At 43.7% G+C, this 20803-nt stretch overlaps 1 protein-coding gene across 1 annotated transcript in view; it reads left to right on the forward strand.

The window, feature by feature from the left end:
- Positions 1-9030, forward strand: part of GRM7 (glutamate receptor, metabotropic 7) — a 249134-nt gene extending 240104 nt beyond the window's left edge. Inside the window, exon 7 of the mRNA XM_014544687.1 lies at positions 8908-9030. Within this exon, the coding sequence (XP_014400173.1) occupies positions 8908-8912 (5 nt within the window). The 3' untranslated portion in view covers positions 8913-9030. The remainder of the gene's footprint in view (positions 1-8907) is intronic.
- The last annotated feature ends 11773 nt before the right edge of the window (positions 9031-20803 follow it).

Raw genomic sequence — 20803 nt, forward strand, 5'->3', positions numbered from 1 at the left:
CTGTGGGTCGCAACCCCTTTGGGGGTCAAACAACCCTTTCACAGGGGTAGCTTAAGACCATCGGAAAACACATATATAATTACATATTGTTTTTGTGATTAATCACTATGCTTTAATTATGTTCAATTTGTAACAATGAAAATACATCCTGCATATCAGATATTTACATTACAATTCATAACAGTAGCAAAATTACAGTTATGAAGTAGCCACAAAAATAATTTTATGGTTGGGGGTCACCACAACATGAGGAACTGTATGAAAGGGTCACGGCATTAGGAAGGTTGAGAACCACTGGTCTAGACACTCCCTAAACACCATTAAGAACTTGACTAGATATTTGCTGAACCATGGGAGGAAATTCATGTACCTCCAAACATTGGGGTTTCTGATGGCCCAGCTCTCAAAGGTCCCAAAGAGGAATTTAAAGACATTAACCAGATAAAATCTGCCCAACAGAACTGTGTGTGGTGGTGGACACGTCCTAGCCACCTGTGGCTATTCAGCACTTGAAATGTGGCCACATAATGAGGAAAGACACGTTTAACTTTGCTCCATTTTAAAGAGTTTAAATTTAAATAGCCATCTGTGGCTATGGCTATCATATCGGACAACACGGCTCTAGAAATTCTCTTAACAGGCTGAGATTTCATTCTAGGACACTCAGTTTGAGCCCAGATTGGAAATACCACCCCAAGTTTTCGCAGTGATGACGATCTGAAGCAAAGTTCACTTAAAGAAATGAAACATTTGACCTGAGACCAAAGTGTAAACAAATAGTTATTTTAAATGATCCAGAAGGAACCACTGATAAGGAAACAGTGGTTTCACAGGGAACAATTACACTCGGCACCCAGCCCTGAGCAATGCAGAAATGTACACGTGAAGGGAAAGAGCGGTAGTGAAAAATTCAATTCATGAAGCAGACAACTAGACTATTCTGGTGCGAGGGAACATTATTACTATATTTCACTAAATGCCAAACACAGCTCTGGTAATCTCAAATTTCTGAACTCTGGTAACAGAGACAAAGAAAATATTTCCTGAAATTAAGCTGTCTGGTTAGAAGAAAACAAAAACACAGGCCCGGCACTTGGAGAAGGAATGTGTCTTTCCAAAGGGGGAATTCTGCACACGATTCTCTGAGGGAGGGAATCGGAGAAGAAGTCCAGTTTCCAGCATGCGCAACAAAGCGAAGAATGAAACAGAAATCTCCCCTTCCTCATTGTTGTTCTGGACACAGTCTCAACGTGTTTCGACCCTCAGTGTTTTCATTTCCAGTAGCTCTGCTCCATCCCTGCCGCCGCCGCCTGGTGCATGTGTGCTTCTGCCCATCCAACGCCACTGCAGCTGCCTGTCCACATAAAACCCAATCCGCTGGCTCACCGGGAGCAGAAATCAAAACTGCCCTGGCACAGCCTGACTCTTCCCCAAGAGGTTCAGTTTGCCTCTTAGGTTACTTCTTCCGTTAACATGCCACTGTCTGAGAGATAAACTTCTCTCTGGATGGAATACACAAAGAGCATCTGCTCACTAGGAGCATTAGATATTGGGAGGCTTGCTGGTTTCCGCACTGACTGCAGAACAGCAGGGGCGGGGGGAGAGGGGTGTAGCTCAGCGACTTCCTGAATTTTTATTTATGCAAACAAGGTTTCTGTTGCTAGAGGATCAGAAGAGCCTGACCTAATTTGGAAAGCTTTAGACCTGGCTGCCATGATGCCTTCTCCACATCCCTGACCAAGAATCAGGGCACCTCCAGCTCTGGTGCTGGCTTCTGCATTCTGAATTTGCCATGTGGCCGGGCACCATTTTATTGCTGACCTGGCAGATGTATGTTCATGGCAAATTGATTGTGCTTGGGACTTGGCTTATCGATGGCCACCAGGACCCTTGGCTAGTTGGATGGTAATAGTAACTGAGGCAGCGTGAGTTTATTGAGATGAGTGGGTAAGACCTGCTGCCTTCTCACCTGGATGGGTTAGAACCAGAAGATGTGACTTACCCTCTGGTCAGATACTCTCCTAGTAAAGGTAGTGATAAGGAGCCCTAAGCTACTTTTGTGCTAACCTAGCATCCATTTCTAGCCTATTACCCCCAGGCCGTGCAGAGAAACTCCTGGTCTGTTCAGAGTTAGCTTTCTCGGGGGGAGGGGGGGGTCAGTGGTAACTTAGATGTCAGGCAGGTGGACACTCCCTTCCTGGATGTGGGGGTGTATGACTGAGTACTTGACACTGAGATACAGGCTTGACATATACACCATGTACAAGACTAGTTTAAACCGATGAGCATATTGTATGGTGAAGCACATTTAGTTTTATTTTTGAAGCACATTTTAGAAGAAGAAGAATTTTCACCTAAAATAGAAAATTTATAGGAAGATATATTACATATAACTGTATTCTTTTTTAAAAATATATTTTTTATTGATTTTGGAGAGGGAGAGAGGTAGAATACATCAATGATGAGAGAGAATCATTGATTGGCTGCCTCCTGCACGCCCCCCACCGGGGATCAAGCCCACAACCCTGGCATGTGTTCTTGACTGGAATCAAACCCAGACCCTTCCGTCCACAGGCAGACGCTCTATCCACTGAACCAAACCAGCCAGGGCTCACTTTGTATTCTGATGTTTTTTTTCTTTACTACCACTTTTGTATGTATGGTCAGAAAATATATAAGTAATTTGTGCTATTCTCAAAGAAGGTAATTATTACATAAAATAGTTGAGCTGTCAATACAAGGAGATATTTGATTTAAAAATGTACACAGAAAACACCTGCTGTAAAATGGATATGCACATCTAAGCCTATACAACTAACCGTGTCTAGAAAATTCTGGAACACATGCCTGTGCTGTGTAAATTTGTTAAGGTTTTGTTTTGTTTATGTGCTGCTTCCTCATTCGTTAGAGCCCTAGCATTCTCAACACTGTGTTCTTGGCTTCATCCCCTGGACTAGCCATGCAGGCTGGTCAGCATGCCTGGAATAGTCTGCGGATAAAAGGGGTGGCAACAGGAAGAAAACAACTCTGACCAGACAGATAAATTATTTGGGGGCTGGTTCTCTCAACTGCTCCACCTCAAGCAAGTCAAGCCCAATTGCCTTAAACCAAGAGACACCAGTACTCCCATGTTCAGAGGTACCTGAATTGTGGTGAACTGGTCTACCAAAGGCTACTGACCCCACTGAAAGAGTGGCCATGATGTCTATGGTCTCTATTGCAGCCTCTTCCTCAAAAGAAAAAAACAAAAGAATGAGAAGGAGTATTGTTTGAGCATTTATTTTATACATACCTATATATTTACTTTTCCTGTAGACTGTACACCACCAGTAAGAAAGAGTGTACAAAAGTCTGTTACTTGGTACACTATCCCACCAACAGTATAGCTTTTGCCTGCTTTCCAAAAGGTAAGACAAATCCAATTTTTATTTATTTGTGTGTTCTTGTCTTTACTGAGAATTAGAAATGTTTCCATGAAAATTGTGCATGATTGCCTGTACATCTTTGTATGTGAAGAGACGTGTTTTCAAGGATGATCTGTTAACTAAGTTTGGTAGAAGGAGCTGCAATAAGCCACATGCTGGTGTGTTTTCTGGAGAACATCTGTATGAGCATGTATGCATTGGTCTTTCCTGAAAAGGTAGCCAACTATGGCAGAATTAGCGCTGGTCATTCTGATACATACTCTACTTTACAACTACCAATGGTGGGAGATTATTTTTAAAATGTACTTTTTCACAGTCTAGTTTTAGAAGGCAATTTTGAAAACTTACAGGGAGAGAGGGGCGATATTTTACAAGCCTAGTAAAAACGTTTGTTCTGGTTTATTTTTATTAAATACCTTCAAAGAAATGTTCACCTTCCTAGAGATGTATTCATTCAAAAAACAATGAATGTCCCTACCACCTTAAATCCCAAATGGTCTTGGTTTGTTCTTTGCAGCAAAAAAAAAAAAAATGAAAAGGGGTTTGCTGGCTGAGCTTGATAATGTATTGAAGATGATTTGTGGCTCCTAGTTCTGCCTTGGAGAAACACTGAACCAACTTCAGTCATTTCACAGAGCTGGGAAAGGTCCAATAAAAGAGAACAGGACTCTAAAAATGCATTTCAACGTTAGCCAGACCCAAGAATCACCAATAAATATCAAAGGTATTCAAACTAATAGCTTTAAAACACAGCGAATAGTGTAATGTGTGAATTGGGCATGGAGCCAACTGCCATAAGAATACTAACTGATTCACCATGGATGCTTACATATCACTACGGAAGAATATTAGTGGTCGTATTATTACCTCCCTCCTTCAGCCTAAGCGATATTGTAACATAGTGGAAAACAACACTTGCAAGTCCAGCTGGAGGCAGAGTATTCCAAACGGAGGGAAAATAAACAGTAGAAGACATGGAGTAAAGTTATTAAAAGCATGTGGTGGCTTTGAATAAAAGGGTTTCTTTCGATTACCTCTAAACCTCCTATTATGCTTATAAAATAGAGAGACCTATCTCTAGAGGGATTCTGAGAGAGAGAGAGAGAGAGAGAGAGAGAGAGAGAGAGAGAGGTCATACCATGGGGAAGGGAAATATTGGTTCAGGATGTGGCTAGTCTCTCTTTTCTACGTGGCTAACATGGAACTTTTATCAGATCATTGCTATGTTTCTCCCATCTTTGTTCCTGTAATGGTATACTAAGTACAAACAATATCTTGCTCTTTTGAATCCATTTAGCACTCTAAGACAAGAGTACTTCCAAAGAGTAATTACATTTTCTGTTGATTTTAGATGGATGCGAGCGACTCAGTCTTTAATTTCAGACGTATTGTTCACAGGGTTCTTTCCTTTCTCCATATCAACACGATCTGTCCTAGTTTTTAAATAGGGCATTCTCTTCTCCCAGTGACTGTATAACTGTATTCCAGTGAGATTTCAAGTTTTTGCAGTACAAATGCTTGTCAAAACACTGCAGCTCATCACTTAAATAGTCCTTTTCCAGGAGACTGCCTCAGAATCAATGAGAAGGAATTTTCCCTGGGTAAAAATGGTAGATTTAATCTCAATCCATTAAAAATTCTCGCTAGCTCCATTCTAAGTTGATGCCTTTTGGTTGAAAGGGTGCAAGATGAAAGTGGTCCCCAGTCAATCTTTCAGTAAAAAATATATATTTTTAGGATGTGCTATTTAGAAGTAAACTTTTTCGCTAGAATTGTCTTGTTTCAAGGATATTGAATAGGTGTTCCCTTTCCTGCCCATTTAGAGGTGGCTTTACAAATTACTGAAAAATATCTAACATAGCTACTTAAAAACGATGGGGAGTGGAAGCTAATCTAAGTTAAGTTTGTTCCAAGAAGGGAGGGTACCACCTTGTATGGGTTACAGTCAGACCGGAAAGCTCGGAGCACCGTGAAAGAAGCTTCAGGTTATGTGTTCAAATCCGTTTCTAGGCGGTTGTTTTCAGGGAGACAACATAGGCAAGAAAAACCTAGAGGTTCAAAGTGAACTTCCATACGACTGTATTAGTAAGACTTCTGTTCCGGCCCCAACGCACCAGCAAAGGCGCCCTCTCCAGAGCAAACCCATGCCTGCTTGTTGGTGTTGGGAAGAAGCAGGTTCAGACTGAGACAGAGCAGAACCCCACGCGGCTGGAAAACGCACCCCACACACTGCACCCGCCTTGGACACACACTCTGGGCCTGGCAGCAGCGGGAGCAACACTGCCTGCATCTTTTTTTCTGAATGTTTTTCTACATTTGAAAACTCTGCAGAGTGTTATCAATCTAGTGACATTTATTTTAAAATGCAACCATTTAGAGGTGGCTTTACAAATTACTGAAAAATATCTAACATAGCTACTTAAAAACGATGGGGAGTGGAAGCTAATCTAAGTTAAGTTTGTTCCAAGAAGGGAGGGTACCACCTTGTATGGGTTACAATCAGACCGGAAAGCTGGAAGCACCATGAAAGAAGCTTCAGGTTATGTGTTCAAATCTGTTTCTAGGCGGTTGTTTTCAGGGAGACAACACAGGCAAGAAAAACCTCGAGGTTCAAAGTGAACTTCCACACGACTATGTTAGTAAGACTTCTGTTTTGGCCCCAACGCGCCAGCAAAGGCGCCCTCTCCAGAGCAAACCCACGCCTGCTTGTTGGTGTTGGGAAGAAGCAGGTTCAGACTGAGACAGAGCAGAACCCCTCACGGCTGGAAAACGCACCTCATACACTGCACCCGCCTTCGACACGCACTAGGGGTCTGGCATCAGCGGGAGCAACACTGCCTGCATCTTTTTCTGAATGTTTTTCTACATTTGAAAACTCTGCAGAGTGTTATCAATCTAGTGACATTTATTTTAAAATGCAATTAAAGAAAAAAAAAGCCCAATTAATCTGGCTTCATCACCAGGTCAGGAAAGTGACTGTTTTGTTAGGAGGTAAATTTTCAAACCAGAGGATGGTGTTCTGATTTTTAAAACTTTAATTCACAAATATGGACATTTATTAGCCCTGAGTATTTTTTTACAAGGTATGTTCTTCCATGCAAGTACACTGGTTATACTAGTGTTGGCATTTCATTCATTTATTAAATGGATTATAAAACATTAATACTCTCTTATTTTCTATAATTTCTATAAGGGGGTCATTTCACATTTCTACATTTTGGCAACTGGACATCCGACTTTTCTATTATGTCGAGACTCTCTCTCCTCCTTAACATTCACTGCGATGTTTCTGAGTTAACTGGAGACTCCCTCAATTTAAAATCCATTCTGAAACTCTGTAAGTGAAGCATAGCAAAGAATATATGTCACCTGACCTTTGACATGAAATCACCTTAGAAATAAATGCAGCTATAAATCTTTTCGGCATATCTTTCTGCCTAAGAGCTCTGTGAAATGCCATCATTTCTCTCATTGGGGTTTACAATCTCAGCAGCCTCAAAAACCAATTAATATTTGCCATCTCTGTTCTTCCACTTCAGCTGAACTTAAAGAATAGGATGAAAGTGCATGTGGCTAGGATTCCTACTAGTTTGTAGCATAAAAGACACACACACACACACACACACACACACATCCCAAAGGCACAAAAACTGTGTCAAGTTGTTTTTGTTTGTTTGGATGTTTTTTTTTGGGGGGGGGAGAGTTTTATTTACTATAAACCATTATGATGAATAACTGAATGGAAAAGAATATAAAATGAACGTAAACATAAAGGGCAAGATGAACTTGAAAAAATAGAAGAACGTTATTTCTACTCATTCTCACTGGGAGATATATGATGTCAAATTACCAAATTACTTTTAAAAAAGTGGCACATAGGTTAGGTTATAATAATGCAGTCTCATTTTTACAATGCCATTTACTTCCTCAGGGTAGCAAAAAACAAGGACAATTTTTAACAAAACTAATAATGCTTAAGGAACAAATCCTCCCTGTTCAAACTCTTTGTGTCAAGTTTTACATGTGAGCACCACCTGGCCAGGATTTATTAACTGTAAGAATAATCTTAAGTTGGGTCAAAGAAACATTTGTTGAGCACTGTTCCTCTGGGTCAGCCCTGAACTGACTAGGAACTGGGGACAGAAGCGGACAGTACCCTCAGGTAGCCCAGATCTGATGGAAGACTTCAAGGTAAGCAGTTATAATTCAGAGTGACAGGGGCCCTTAGGAGAGGTCTATGCGAGTGAGGCTGAGCTATGTGAGCAGAGCATCACCAGGAGGTGTGATTGGAGCTGGTCTTAAAAAGGACTTTAGGCAGCTGCAAAGAAAGGGCACTCAACGCAGGACACAAGTTTGCAGAAAGAACCCGGAGAACAAAAGGATATGGTGTCCCAGGCCTAGAAAGCAGTTTGTAAGGCTGAGGCATGAGGTGTTCAGGCAGATGGTTCAGGGCATGACACACGGGAAGCAGCCTGGGCATAGTGGGACCGCATCACCTTTATCCCTGCGCCTTTAGCACGGGGCCTGGCAAATATTAGAAAATGAGCTCGGAATGGAGTACAAAACCTCACATACCAAAGGCTGCTAGCCTTACCTTGGACGCAGTACATACCCAGTAAATATCTAAGAGTGGGCATTTATTAAGGAGGAGAAAACACTAAGTCTACAGCTTCAGCAAGTGGAATTGTGTTCTCCCAGATCAGGCCTCTAAGGTCACACACGCTGCCCTGGGAAGGCAGCATGAAGCCCTGATGTCACAAGTGTCATCCCTATGCTGTTGCCTTTATGTTCGATTTTCAACCAGCCAGGCAGGACTGCATCTGCAGGTGTGGAGTTGATGGACCTTTGATGAGTGAACCCCACGTATAAAACCAATCAAGTGTTATTTCTATTTCTTTCCTGTTATGGACCACGGATATCTACACCATTTTTCTTTCAAAGGGCACCTGGACTTCAAAGTTACCATTAGAATTGGATCCTAAGTACTTATTTTAAATAGGTATAGCTTCTACTTCGGTAAAAACATAATCAGTAGGTGTTTTTCTTTATTATTATTATTAATGCATTTTCTTAGAGACTGGCATTAAAGACAGATTTTGTCTTGTAGGCCCCAGGCATCATTTGCATTTGTAAAGAAACAGTGTGTGTCCTAAACCAAGGTCAGTTAATCTCTACAATCTTCCTCCTCCCAATTACTGTGAATGAGCATCTTCTCTGGACTCAAGTGATGGTGACTTGTTTCTGCCTCCTAAGGACATGGCTCAGCTTCGAGGATTTGTTTTCCTTTCTTTCTTGTTTTTTTTTTAATTTATTTTTTATTTTTGGCTGTGCAATGGAACTTGGATGCATTTTAAAATAACTTTCTCTAGGAATCAAAGGTAATCATTATTTCTCTTAATGATCCACATGAATATTCTCATTTTTTTTCTTTTCAAGTTTAAAATTAGGTTTGAATTACCTCTATGTCTCTGCCCTCTTTCAGGGTAACCTCGGAGGACCCCAGCTTGCATCAAGAGGGCTGAGGACACGTCTCCAAAGCCTGATCTTGCTGAGCCGACCCAAGCACTTAGAAGAACATGACAGGAATCAGCAATCCCCTTGCTGTAAGTGTTGGTCCAAGTATCAGTTATGACCTTGAGTGTCCTGTTTTTTTGTTTTTGTTTTGTTTTTCCCTCTGGCCACGAATAAGGAAAACTGGATCAGGGTCCTAACCCTGACTCCGATACTTGGGGTAGCATAGCTTACTCGCCTCATGGAGCTCTGAGTCCCATTCTCCCTGATCTTCAGTTTCCTCTTGGATAAGATGGGAGCAAATTTCCTTGCTGGGATACCACGGAGGTGGCATGGGAACACATAAAGGAAAGCCCTCCTTTACAAAGGGCTGTGTGTAGCACCGTTAGTCCCTGCTTGTCTCTGTTTTCACTGGCTTTCCTTTCTCCTCTTTTGTGGGTGGGTGCATTTTTGTCTACCATAAGCCATCAGAGTTGAGGGGGGTGACATCTAGATTGCCCGGGAAATCAGGCATCCTCTCCTCTGGCAGCACAACAGCCCTGTTCTTGAGATGGCTCACTGCGGTCCTGTGATGGCTCATTCATAGCCTTTGTCTTGGTGGAATTGACAGGGCAGGCCATCCATCACTCAGCCAGGCTGCTGCAGGACAGCTAGCTCATACCCCCTGATATATGAACCACTCCATGTGATTAACTTCGACAGGTAACTTCAGGCCGGCTGGCACGCCGAAGAGCATTTTAAGTACAAATAACAGCTCTGGGATATGTCTTGAGTGATAGAAAAATGACCGAGTGCCATAGAGTCCCTTAATCTTTGCTTGGGAGAACACATTAGGTTTCCTTTGGAGACCAGGATACTGCAACAACATCAATTAACAAAACCTCTCAGAGATCTTCGTTGATACTTTGAAGTTTGGTATTTTTCAAGCTTACTTCAAAAGGAGAACTCCATGGAGGGCCAGGCTCATTCATCTCAGTCTTCAAAGGACCTGGCATAGTTCTTTACAGAAATTTAATAATAACAACAACAATATCAATTACCATGATGATAATTGCACCGTATCATCCCTATTGCTACAGCCTTACAAAGTGCTCAGCCATCCATGGAGACAAAGCTCATTGTCCCCGCTCCGCATAGGAGGCACCTGGCTCAGAGCTGTGAGGCAAGATGCCAGGCACACGCCAATGCCGGGCACAGTGGATGCCTGCACTCGGGTCCTCTGGCCAGAATCCTTCCCAATATGTCTTTCTGAGCGGAACTGAACAAAACGTTTCAGTCTGCATCATCCATCTCATCAGCATTTGTTTGTTGTTCTCTTCAGTTGATTCCTGAAGATGAGCGAGGCCCTCCGGGGCTTCAAGTTGAAAATCACAATCTGATTTCAGGGCCATTTGGAATGAGAGATGTGGCCTCTTTTTCCTTTTTTTTTCCCTCTTAATGATACCGCAAATGATGAGACTACTTGATGCTATTTCACCTACTCTTGGATTCTTTTGATCGTCTGAAAATTAAAGAGTATAGTTCCTGCCTCCGAGAACATGGCCTTCTAGAGCTGGAAATGCTGAACTCTTGAGAAGTCATTGAAATCCACTGAATAACATAATCAAGACCTACAGGTCATCCAGGGCTGAGCGCAGCCTGTTCGCAGTTAAAATCACAAAGCGTCACCTACTGATGGCTCTAAGCAGACACCACCTCTGCATACGGTGATGAGGTTTGGCATGGAAACCTAAGCAAAGGACAGATCCAAAAGAGGACTTGGTAGCACTGAAAATAGACATTTTCCTCTCCCACGAATGTGAAAAGCTAATCCCTACCACAGCTTCATCGCCCGTTTCTTCTCTCTCTTCCTTCATCACAGCAAGGCTGTAGAAAGACACTGGCCACAGGGCTCATTATCATCTGTGTTAGCTAAAAAATTTGATGAAGCTGGCCACCTAGGATTAGCATGAAAAATGCTAGGTTTTTGTTCTGGGAACTTAATTCCTCTTTCCCTCATTCTTGTCATGTTTGCAAATTTCATTTGCATTTTCATTTCCCGGGGTTTGCCAAAGTCCAGACTGAGACTTGAGCTGTTGTTTCCATTCAGGTGAAAAAGTGCAACCGCACTGACCATCTGCACTGGCCTACAGTCAGGCGATTGTCCCAGGCAAGTTATCGTTTTTGCATCCTTCTAAGCATCCCAGGGAGGCTCTGCTACCCAGCCCGCCGATGCATTCAATGAATGGAACAGACCTTGCCCCGTTTCCAGTATGGGCTTAGTCCTGGGTGGTCCTCATCACGTACCAGCAATGTCCTCTCAATATTCCAAAATAAGGAAACATTAAACTGAAACAAGTCTTGAGACCTTGGCCCACTGGAACCTTTTCTTGGGGCTTTAAGAATGACGTCAATGCCACCAAATGGGGGAGCAATCCCTACCCCGACGCACCCCTGAGAAAGCCAGTCTCCTCCTGAGTACTGAATTCTTAGTCTCTTCTGGGTCATGTAGAGGGACAGTAGCCCTAACAGGGCTCCTACCTGACGCCCATATAAAGGAGAACAAAGTGGAGTAGGGGGTCAGCGTGTGGGACTATGGTTTAGGCCACGCAGGCTGAATGCTGACACCTCCCTGTGCCTCGGGGCACTCGGTGGTTACCATGGTGGTTGTGAGGACCACAGAAAGCACAGCTCTCAGACCAGAGTTCGGCATGGGGGGTGTTCGGATGGTAGACAGCAGTGTTGCCATGGTGTCCCCTAAATTAACTGGATGTTTCTGCTTGTGTTCCCTCTAGGAAAGAATTTGGAGATTCCAGTCTGATCCTCTGCCCTGCCATCTCTTGTACCCATTCTCCTTCTGTACCATCCGCAATAAAGTGTGCGTGTCAAGTAATCCGTCTGCCTCTGATTTTTCGTCTGAAAAAACCTGCAGGATTTTCAAATTGAAATATCAATACCTCTCCTGTCTAGTCTTCAACCTGTTTAGTATTGATCCTGTTTTAGAGCAAAGGTGTCCTAAAGCCAAAATGTTACTGCGCTCTCAGAGGAGCCACTCAGGAAACCACACTGAGACGCACTCAGCTTTCATTTAATTTCATAACACAGCGCGTATTCCCTGACGGCAGGCCTCCAGACAGCAACACGGTCGCCATCCTGGCGACTTTACATTCAATTACTACCACCTGTTAGTACCAGATATGGAAGGAAATACCAAGGGCCAATTTCAAAATCCGATTTATGGCCAGAAATGTGCCAAGAAGAAATCTGAAATGCACTTGAGTTTATACTTTGGTCGAATTTAAATCCTTTGTTCCCCACCCTGATGCTCATCAAAATGTCTCGCGTGCTGAACGCTCTTCCCCAGGGATTCCGATGCACATCCAGGTTCGGGAACTTTTGTTGACAATCCTGCCTGATAATCAACACCCACATATGGTGTTGATGTGATGGCGATCACACAGTAGAACATTTTTCAGGATATTAAACAGACTGATTTTTTTAAGTGTTTTCAGGTTTCTCGCACCAGCGGCATTCACCACGTTCCCAGGAAGTCCTCTCTGTCTGCCTGCTAGCACTGTGGGAAGCTATTTCAAGGTCTTCTCTCAAGAGATCTTCCAGACTGGTGTTGCAGACTAAATAAAGATGATGCTAATTGCCGAACTCTATTACTGGAGCGGAAAACAGCACCATCTTTGTTTGAGGCTGCATCTCCATGACAACACCGAATAGAAAACGGGGGAATATTTCTTTTTTCCTGAGCTCAGTGGGCCACAGGATGTGTAGGCAAAGGGAGTTGACACATCCTTATGCAATTATTCCAAGCGACTCAGTAGGGCAACTCTGAATTTATTTAGCCCTGAAGTCCTCAAAGAGTTTACTATTTTTAAATGGTTTTTCATGTTTTGATCATTTTCATGCCTTTCTGCCCAATCAGGTAGTGAGCAGGGTGGAGATAACCCGTGCTGCCATGTCCTTGTGGTGAATAAATTCACCGCCATCTTATGGAGAGGCGGGCTGGGGCACAGGTTAAGACTGAGGGTGCTAGGGCCCTTACTCCGAGGTGCTAAATCCAACTTGCCCTGCTCTAGATTGTCATGTGGGCTCAGTGCTTACTCTCTACGCATCAGTTGCCTCATCTGTAAAGTGGGTATAATATTAGTAATTACCTCCGACAGTTGTTCATTAGGATTAAATTAGTGCATATAGCCCGGTTGGTGGGGTTCAGTGGTTAAGTGTAGACCTATGAACCAGGAGGTCATGGTTCCTGATCAGGACACATGCCCGGGTTGCGGGCTTAATTCCCAGTGGGGGACGTGCAGGAGGAAGCCAATCAATGATTCTCTCTCATTATTGATGTTTCATATATATATAAGAGAAACATTGATCAGCTGCCTCCTGCACACCCCCTGCTGGATATTTCTATCTCTCTCTCCCTCTCTGAAATAAATAAAAATATACTTTAAAAAATAAATTAGTGCATATAATGCATAATACAATGCTTGGCATATAATACAATGCTCAACAATTAGCTGCTACTCTTCTAGTTAGGAATATTACCAACCGAGCTATAGCTTCTCAGCTTACATGGTAGGCACTAGTCACACTTGGCTGTTTAAATTTCATGCTGGATATTTCTATCTCTCGCTCCCTCTCCTTTCCTTTCTGAAATAAATATATACTTTAAAAAATAAATTACTGCATATAATGCATAATACAATGTTTGGCATATAATACAATGCTCAATAATTAGCTGCTACTCTTCTAGTTATGAATATTACCAACCGAGCTATAGCTTCTCAGCTTACATGGTAGGCACTAGTCACACTTGGCTGTTTAAATTTCAATTCGTTGGAATTAAATAAAATGAAAACTTGCGTTTCTTAGTTGCACTAGGCCACATTCCGACCACTCAGTGGACACACATATTAGTAACTACCAAGTTAGACAGCGAAGATACAGGACATCGCCATCGTCGCGAAAGGTCTGAGCCATCGCCTAGCGATGGTAAACAGGAGAAGGAGACCTTCCTTATTGTAGAGATAGATAGCTTTTGTTCTTAGCACTCTCCATTGACTGAAAACACAGTCTCTCATGAGAGCATGGGGCCCATTTCTTGGAGTATTTCTTTTATAGCCTCTAAACAGTGGCTTACATTGTGGAGTGGGCAATAAATACTGTGAACTAACAACAAAATGTTTTCCAAAAACGGTTTTCTCTCAGTTGGGAAGATCCCCTCCATTCCTTTCGTACACGATTTATAAGGCTCCATGGCAGCTGATTCTGAAGTTGCACATAATTCTTGGAAAGTAGGCAAGGTGGCAGCGTGGACTCACCACGTGTCCGGTAGTGGGACCCTGTAGCCAGTAGAGAGGATGGTTTTCTGAATCACCACCCAGACGGAAGCCGTGTGTCTGTTCACGTGTTGTACCCACGTTGTTCAAGGACAAAAAGCCGAGTTCAGTGTTCAAGGGAGTGAACACAGGCCTAGGCACAATCTCAAACAGCACTTGCGGGCACTTCTCACCTGGGATTGGCCAATTTTGGAAACCTGATGTCAGCTGGGAAATGCTTGGTCCTTTCCTCACCGTCCCATCACCATATCGTCCTGGGCCTGCTTATGGCCAGCTGCAGGCATCAGTGCCCGGTCGCTGCCTCACCCAGTGTTTAAGGATGAGGGAGGATACAGGCAAAAAGGAAAAGTGTGTCCTTCTCGACAAGCAGACATTCTATGTGGATCATGGACAGTTAGTAATGTTACGCATTGTTTAGAGGGATCTCTGCTACCAATTTCTGTTTGGGGAGAACTTATGCAATTAAGCCAGCGTGGAACGTTAGGAACAAGAGCCAGTGTACCACCCTCACCCCCAGGCCAGCTCTATGCCCCTGAAGAGAACCATCTCCCAGCGTCTCGGATGCTCATTCCAGAACTTAAGCTATAAAACGGCTGCATAGGGGGAGGGAAAGTAGCTGTTGCTTTCTATTTCTGAACTTTTAAGTGCTCCATTTTTTTTTTTTAAGGAAAACACACACAAAATTGATTATATTGATCACTAAATAATGCCAATAAATAGTATCAATGACCCCATGTTTTACAAGTGCAGAAAAAAGATTAAAAAAATATAGACAGTTTTTTAAAAATCACAGCATCATCAATTAACTGTTACAATCAGCTTGCCCTTACACACATTTTATAGTTTTGTTTTCTCATATGCCTGCACACACAGCATCTCAGTCACCACAGGGCCTCACATGGAGGGAGGTGGCCATGTAGTCTATAGATATACAAACTATATAGCTCAGGGGGTTCCAGGTATTAGTGACGGAAGTAGCTTAAGGACCCATCACACCCAAGCATCTCTTTATGAAAACCTGCAGTATCTTTAGACTGACAAGTTCACATTTACACCAAGGAGAGAAAAATCCCTCATTATAGAAGATTCAGATTTATAGTGCATTCAGGGGAGGGGGGCGAGAGGGAACAAAACTTTTTTATTTTACCTATAGATGATCACCAGCAAAGAGTAGCCACTGGTGGCCTTATCTACAGAAAGTGAACAATCCAGAATGGAGAAGGAAGATAGATCGCTGAAGACAAGGAAGTGGATTATCCACACCAGATAACACCATCTGCTGTGTATGTGCCCAAGGCCAGGGGAGGGGTGTGTTGTGTGTGATGGGAGGAAACAGGGCTCTGTATTGCACTTTGTTAAGCTGTCCTCCTCCGGCACCATTAGAGCTTGGCTTAGAGACACTGCATATGCCAAATTGAAATCTGGGCTTCTATTGTTAAGTAAATAGCCTTGTGAGGCTTACTCAGGAGAGTAAATCCAGTTTGAAAAGAAAGAAAGAATTGTCTTTCTTTTGTATCTACTTGTCTTCCTGTCAAAGGAGCCTGACCCCCAACCAACCCGTGTGATTTATGCAGCCTTCTTTGTTGTAGGGCCTGGGCTTAGAGAACCTAGACAGGACCGACCTCAGTTCCTCCAGGAGTTCCCAGTGCAGAGGAGAAGGCAGAACATCTGACTCCTGTCAGACACAATACACGGATGCACAGAAGGATGTAAAGAGGCCTGGGAATAGCCATTTGCTCTCATGGGGGGACAAGGAGACATTCTAACTGTGGCTTAAAAAGCAGGCCAACATGACAGAGGGTGTTCCAGACAGAAGGACAATCCTATATGAAGTCACAGGGCATGAGCTGGTGCCAACTATTGTTAAGCAAATAGCCTTGTGAGGCTTACTAAAGAGAGTAAATGCAGTTTGAAAAGAAAGAGAGAATTTAGTCTTTCTTTTGTCTATACTCCTCTTCCTGTCAATGGAGCCTGACCCCCAACCAACCCGTGTGATTTATGCAAGCTTCCTTGTTGTAGGACCTGGGCTTAGAGAACCTAGACAGGACTGGCCTCAGTTCCTCCAGGAGTTCACAGTGCAGAGGAGAAGGCAGAACATCTGACTCCTGTCAGACACGATACACGGATGCACAGAAGGATGTAAAGAGGCCGGGGAATAGCCATTTGCTCTCATGGGGTGACAAGGAGACATTCTAGCTGTGGCTTAAAAAGCAGGCCAACATGACATAGGGTGTTCCAGACAGAAGGACCATCCTATATGAAGTCACAGGGCATGAGCTGGTGCCAACATTATTAGAAGCTGTGTCAGGTAGCAGATCTTGAGTTCTTTCTGAAACCCAACACTATTCCAAGTACTTAACATGTATGAGCTCGTTTAGTCATAAAAACCTTATCAGATATGCATCATTAGGCCCATTTTACAGATGAAGAAAGTGAGGCACAGAGATTTCAAATCACTTTCCCAAAGTCACCCAGAGAGTAGGTTGCGCCTTCTGAGGCCAGAGGCCATGCTTCTGGCAGCTGTAGTGCTCCCTGCAGTGATAAGAAAATGGAATATTTGAGGTAGATCCTGTAGCTACAACACAGGGCTTCTCCACCATGGCACTAGTGGTAGCTGGGGCTACACAGTTGCATTTCAGAATGCTTAGCAGCACCCCTGACCCCTAACCACTACATGCCAGAAGCATCTCCATCCTGCCATTATGCACATCAGAAACGTCTCTAGACATATGCCCCTCGACACTGTCAAATGTTCTCTGAGGACACAGATGCCCAGTTGAAAACCACTGGACAAGCACATGGTGTGTGAGGCAGGAGAAAATATATTAGAACTCACTGCAAATAGCCTGCAATTCTATTCTGATGGCTGTGGGAGTGAGCCCTGCAGAGAGAATGGGAACAGTTGGGGCTTCCCCAGTGGGGAGCAGCAGAAAACAGAACCGGAAGAAGCATTAAGAGGTTCTGCGAGAGACAAGGCAGGCTTCTGAGTTCTCAGCTACAAACAGGATGTGTTCTCAGACTTTATACCTTGCGTGTTCAGAAATCCTAAAGCTACAGATAGCGAAGGATCTTCCATAAGAACAGTGCAGAAGCCGGGCAACCATTTCACCCAGTGTTCCCTGGAAGGCAGCCAATCCTTGATCTGAAGGCTCAAAACTCAAAGCCTCATTTCAGCTAAGAAAGCCTCTGAATCTGGGGAAACACTGAACACCCTGTTTTCTTAAGAAGCTCCCATGTCAGATTCCCTGTCGCTGCTTGAGTGTGAACACGATGTGTCAACTTTGTAGGGACATTTACCGGACACTCGGTAACGTGAAAAAAATGGAAATATTCTTCTCCCAAGGCCCTAAGTGGACAAGATGTCAAGCCAAGGAGTGTGTGTTCCGAGCAGAACTTTTATAAACAGGGAAAAAGATCTATGCACCTTCTAAATATTCTAAGATAAACATGTCACTTTTCTAAAACAAAAGTTGGCTTTCAAACGATCTAATTCAGAACTGTACCTCAGGTGGGGAAGAAACACTGACCTAAGGGTACAGTTCCATGCCGTCCTCAAACCTGAGCCTTCTCCTGCCCTGTTACCTGCTTTGGCTTCAGTGAGCTCTTTATTGTGTCCCTGGGAAGGATTAGGAAGAATTCTTTGCTTACTCTCGTTACAAAACTGCCATGACCATTTGGAATTGAGTGTCGCTCCAAGCCTCTAGCCAACATCAGAGTTTTTAATATGGATTTCTGTGAAGAATAACTCAATTTCCCATGAAAAGTCCCATGATGCCAGAAGAAACAAACATTGTGTCTCTGATGGAAAGCCAGCCTCAGGACAGAGTCAAGGGCTTTCAAATCAACGTGGTATAACTCTGACACAAGCATCTTCCTCTCTCAGCTGCCTAGTCTGTCAATATGGGGATTTGAAGTCCCTCATCCACCAGGTTCTTTGAGGTTGAGTGTGATGGCATATGCTGAGGTCCCAGGATGTGGTCTGATGCATGGCTGACATCAATAATTGGTGTCCCCTCCCATTCCGTGTTTAAGAGAATCATTCAGGACTTTGGAGAGATCAGACCTACCTGGGAACTCTTGGAGACTCTTGTGTTCAGATAAGACCACGATCTGCCTGCAACAAGAGCACCTCCCGGCCACTTTGTGACCCTCCCTCAACTCAAGGCAGAAACCTGACCCGCACAGCCCATCCATCTCACTGTGATCTCTGACTGGGAGGACTGGGAGGCCGCTGTGGTGGGATCCAGGCCTCTGCATCAGCAGTTCTCCTGGGAGCAACAGGCCCTCAGCTCGTGTGGTAGTGGGGGAAATAGGTAATAGAGAACATTGTCTTCAACAGCTTTGTTTTCAAAAGGATACTCAAGTAGAACGCTTCAGTCTAGTTCAGGCATTCCACTAATGACTTGAAATTTGAAACAGCTGGGGTTTTTTCAAGCTTTGCAGTGTGTCTTGGAAGAAGATTGCTAAGCTTTTAAATTCTTCATAAATAGTAAATAGATTTATTCATAAATGTCCTGTAAAATGAGCTTTGTTCCTTTCATTCGGAGGGAAGTTGCAAATTCTGATTAAACATGATAGATCATTATACAGCAAGAGCACCTCCCGGCCATTGTGCGGGGAGAACAGCCACCGAGAAGTGCAGTTTCTGCTCTGATGAAAGGCATGTAAAGACATCAAACCCCAAACATCTGCCAAGCACTGTTTGGGGGGAGGAAGGGGCCACTGAGCAGTGTCTTGTGGCATCGTAAGGACAGCAAACAGCCGGCATGAATGTAAGCAGTTACAAGGTGTCAGGAAGAAATTCAGATCACAGGATTAGGTGATCAGCCCTCATTTCATGGGTGACTCCTTCCTTAGAAGTGAAAAAGCTTTCTTCTTCTCCAAGACAGTTGTTAACAGAACAGAAAGCGAGCAGCCAGAAAGTGCAATTGATAAAACCCCAAGAGGGCAGCACAATGAAGCATTCCCACCCCTTTCCTCCGGGGAACAGGAGCGTGACATTGCTTAGACTAGTTGGGGACTGTTGATATCCAGCTTGGGTTGGCACTGGAAGCAGCCTGAGACGTGCTTGGGCCTGCGCAATAGTGAGGGGCTTTGGCAGAGCTACAGACAGGACCCTTCTGGCACGCCACCCAGTCTTCTCAGAAAGTGCTTTCATTCTCAACACCATTGATTCTCCATGGCCGCTGTGGGCCTGGGGCTGAGCACGCGTGCAGAAGATGCATGTAGTTGCCTTACCTGCACTCCATCCCTCTGGCCTTAGTTAAGAGTTGGAGGAGGAGTGTAGATACACGAGTGATGATATCACTCAGAAAATGCCCTCTTAGCCTAGAGTGGAGGGTCAGTTTATAGGGATTCCTAACAGGAGGTGTTCTTCACTAGAATTATTTGGCAACTGCACACGGAATTGAACAGAGCACAGTATTCTTTGTGCCATGCAGTCCTGCTAATAATCATCCCCAAGTAGACATATTCCCACGCTAAGTTCCATAATGATAGGAGGTGTTTTTTTTCTCCTTGACATTGTGTCACCACCTCCTAGCACAGCCCCTGGCCTATGGAGGATGGCAATCCCTTTCAGAGCTGATATATTAAACACCGTAGGAGGGGCGATGCCTGTATTTTCAACTAAGGTGAATTCAGACACATGGGATCTATAGGGAAAAAAAGGGTGGGATGATAGAAGGAAGCGAAGGAAAGAAAGCCTGCTCTTCTTGCTTTCCCTGTTCAGTCAATCTAGGGCCAGGCCTCCACTCCTGGGGGGAAGTGAAGCCTCAGCAAAAATGCAAAGAGAACCCCAGTAAGTAACTCTGGACTCTTCAGCTTCCACAGTAGCAGGCCTTACGGATAAATGAATAATGTGAGGCAGGGCTTCTCAAATTTTAATGTCCATATGATCACCCAGGGGTCTTGTTAAAATGTAGCTGTGGATTCACTGGGTTGCTTAGACTGCATTTCTAAGGAGCTCCTGGTGCTGACCATGGTGCTGGTCCTCGGACCACACTCTGGATACGTGGATTGACTACCAGTGACGGCGAACCTTTTGAGCTCGGCGTGTCAGCATTTTGAAAAACCCTAACTTAACTCTGGTTCCGTGTCACATATAGAAATTTTTTGATATTTGCAACCATAGTGAAACAAAGACTTATATTTTTGATATTTATTTTATATATTTAAATGCCATTTAACAAAGAAAAATCAACCAAAAAAAATGAGTTCGCGTGTCACCTCTGACACGTGTGTCATAGGTTCACCATCACTGGCTAGACTGTGAGGGAAAATTCTGACATGCCCAGTGCTTGCCAGGCACGCGGACTTTCAAACCTAACTCCTTTGACAAGTGTGAGCCCACTCAGTGAATCGAACCTCACCGAGTCATTGTAGAATTGAATTAGAGTGAATGTGAAAACTTGGCATAATTCAGGTGGCTATTATTACCTGAAGGTGTTTCTGTCTCAGCAGAAAACATAAAAATATGGCAAGTTGTAATTACATATATGAGGTGTTTAGGTTTTCTTGCAAGTACAATGGTTTAAA

The sequence above is a fragment of the Myotis brandtii genome, unplaced genomic scaffold (assembly GCF_000412655.1).
Source record: "Myotis brandtii unplaced genomic scaffold, ASM41265v1 scaffold378, whole genome shotgun sequence".
Classification (NCBI taxonomy): domain Eukaryota; kingdom Metazoa; phylum Chordata; class Mammalia; order Chiroptera; family Vespertilionidae; genus Myotis; species Myotis brandtii.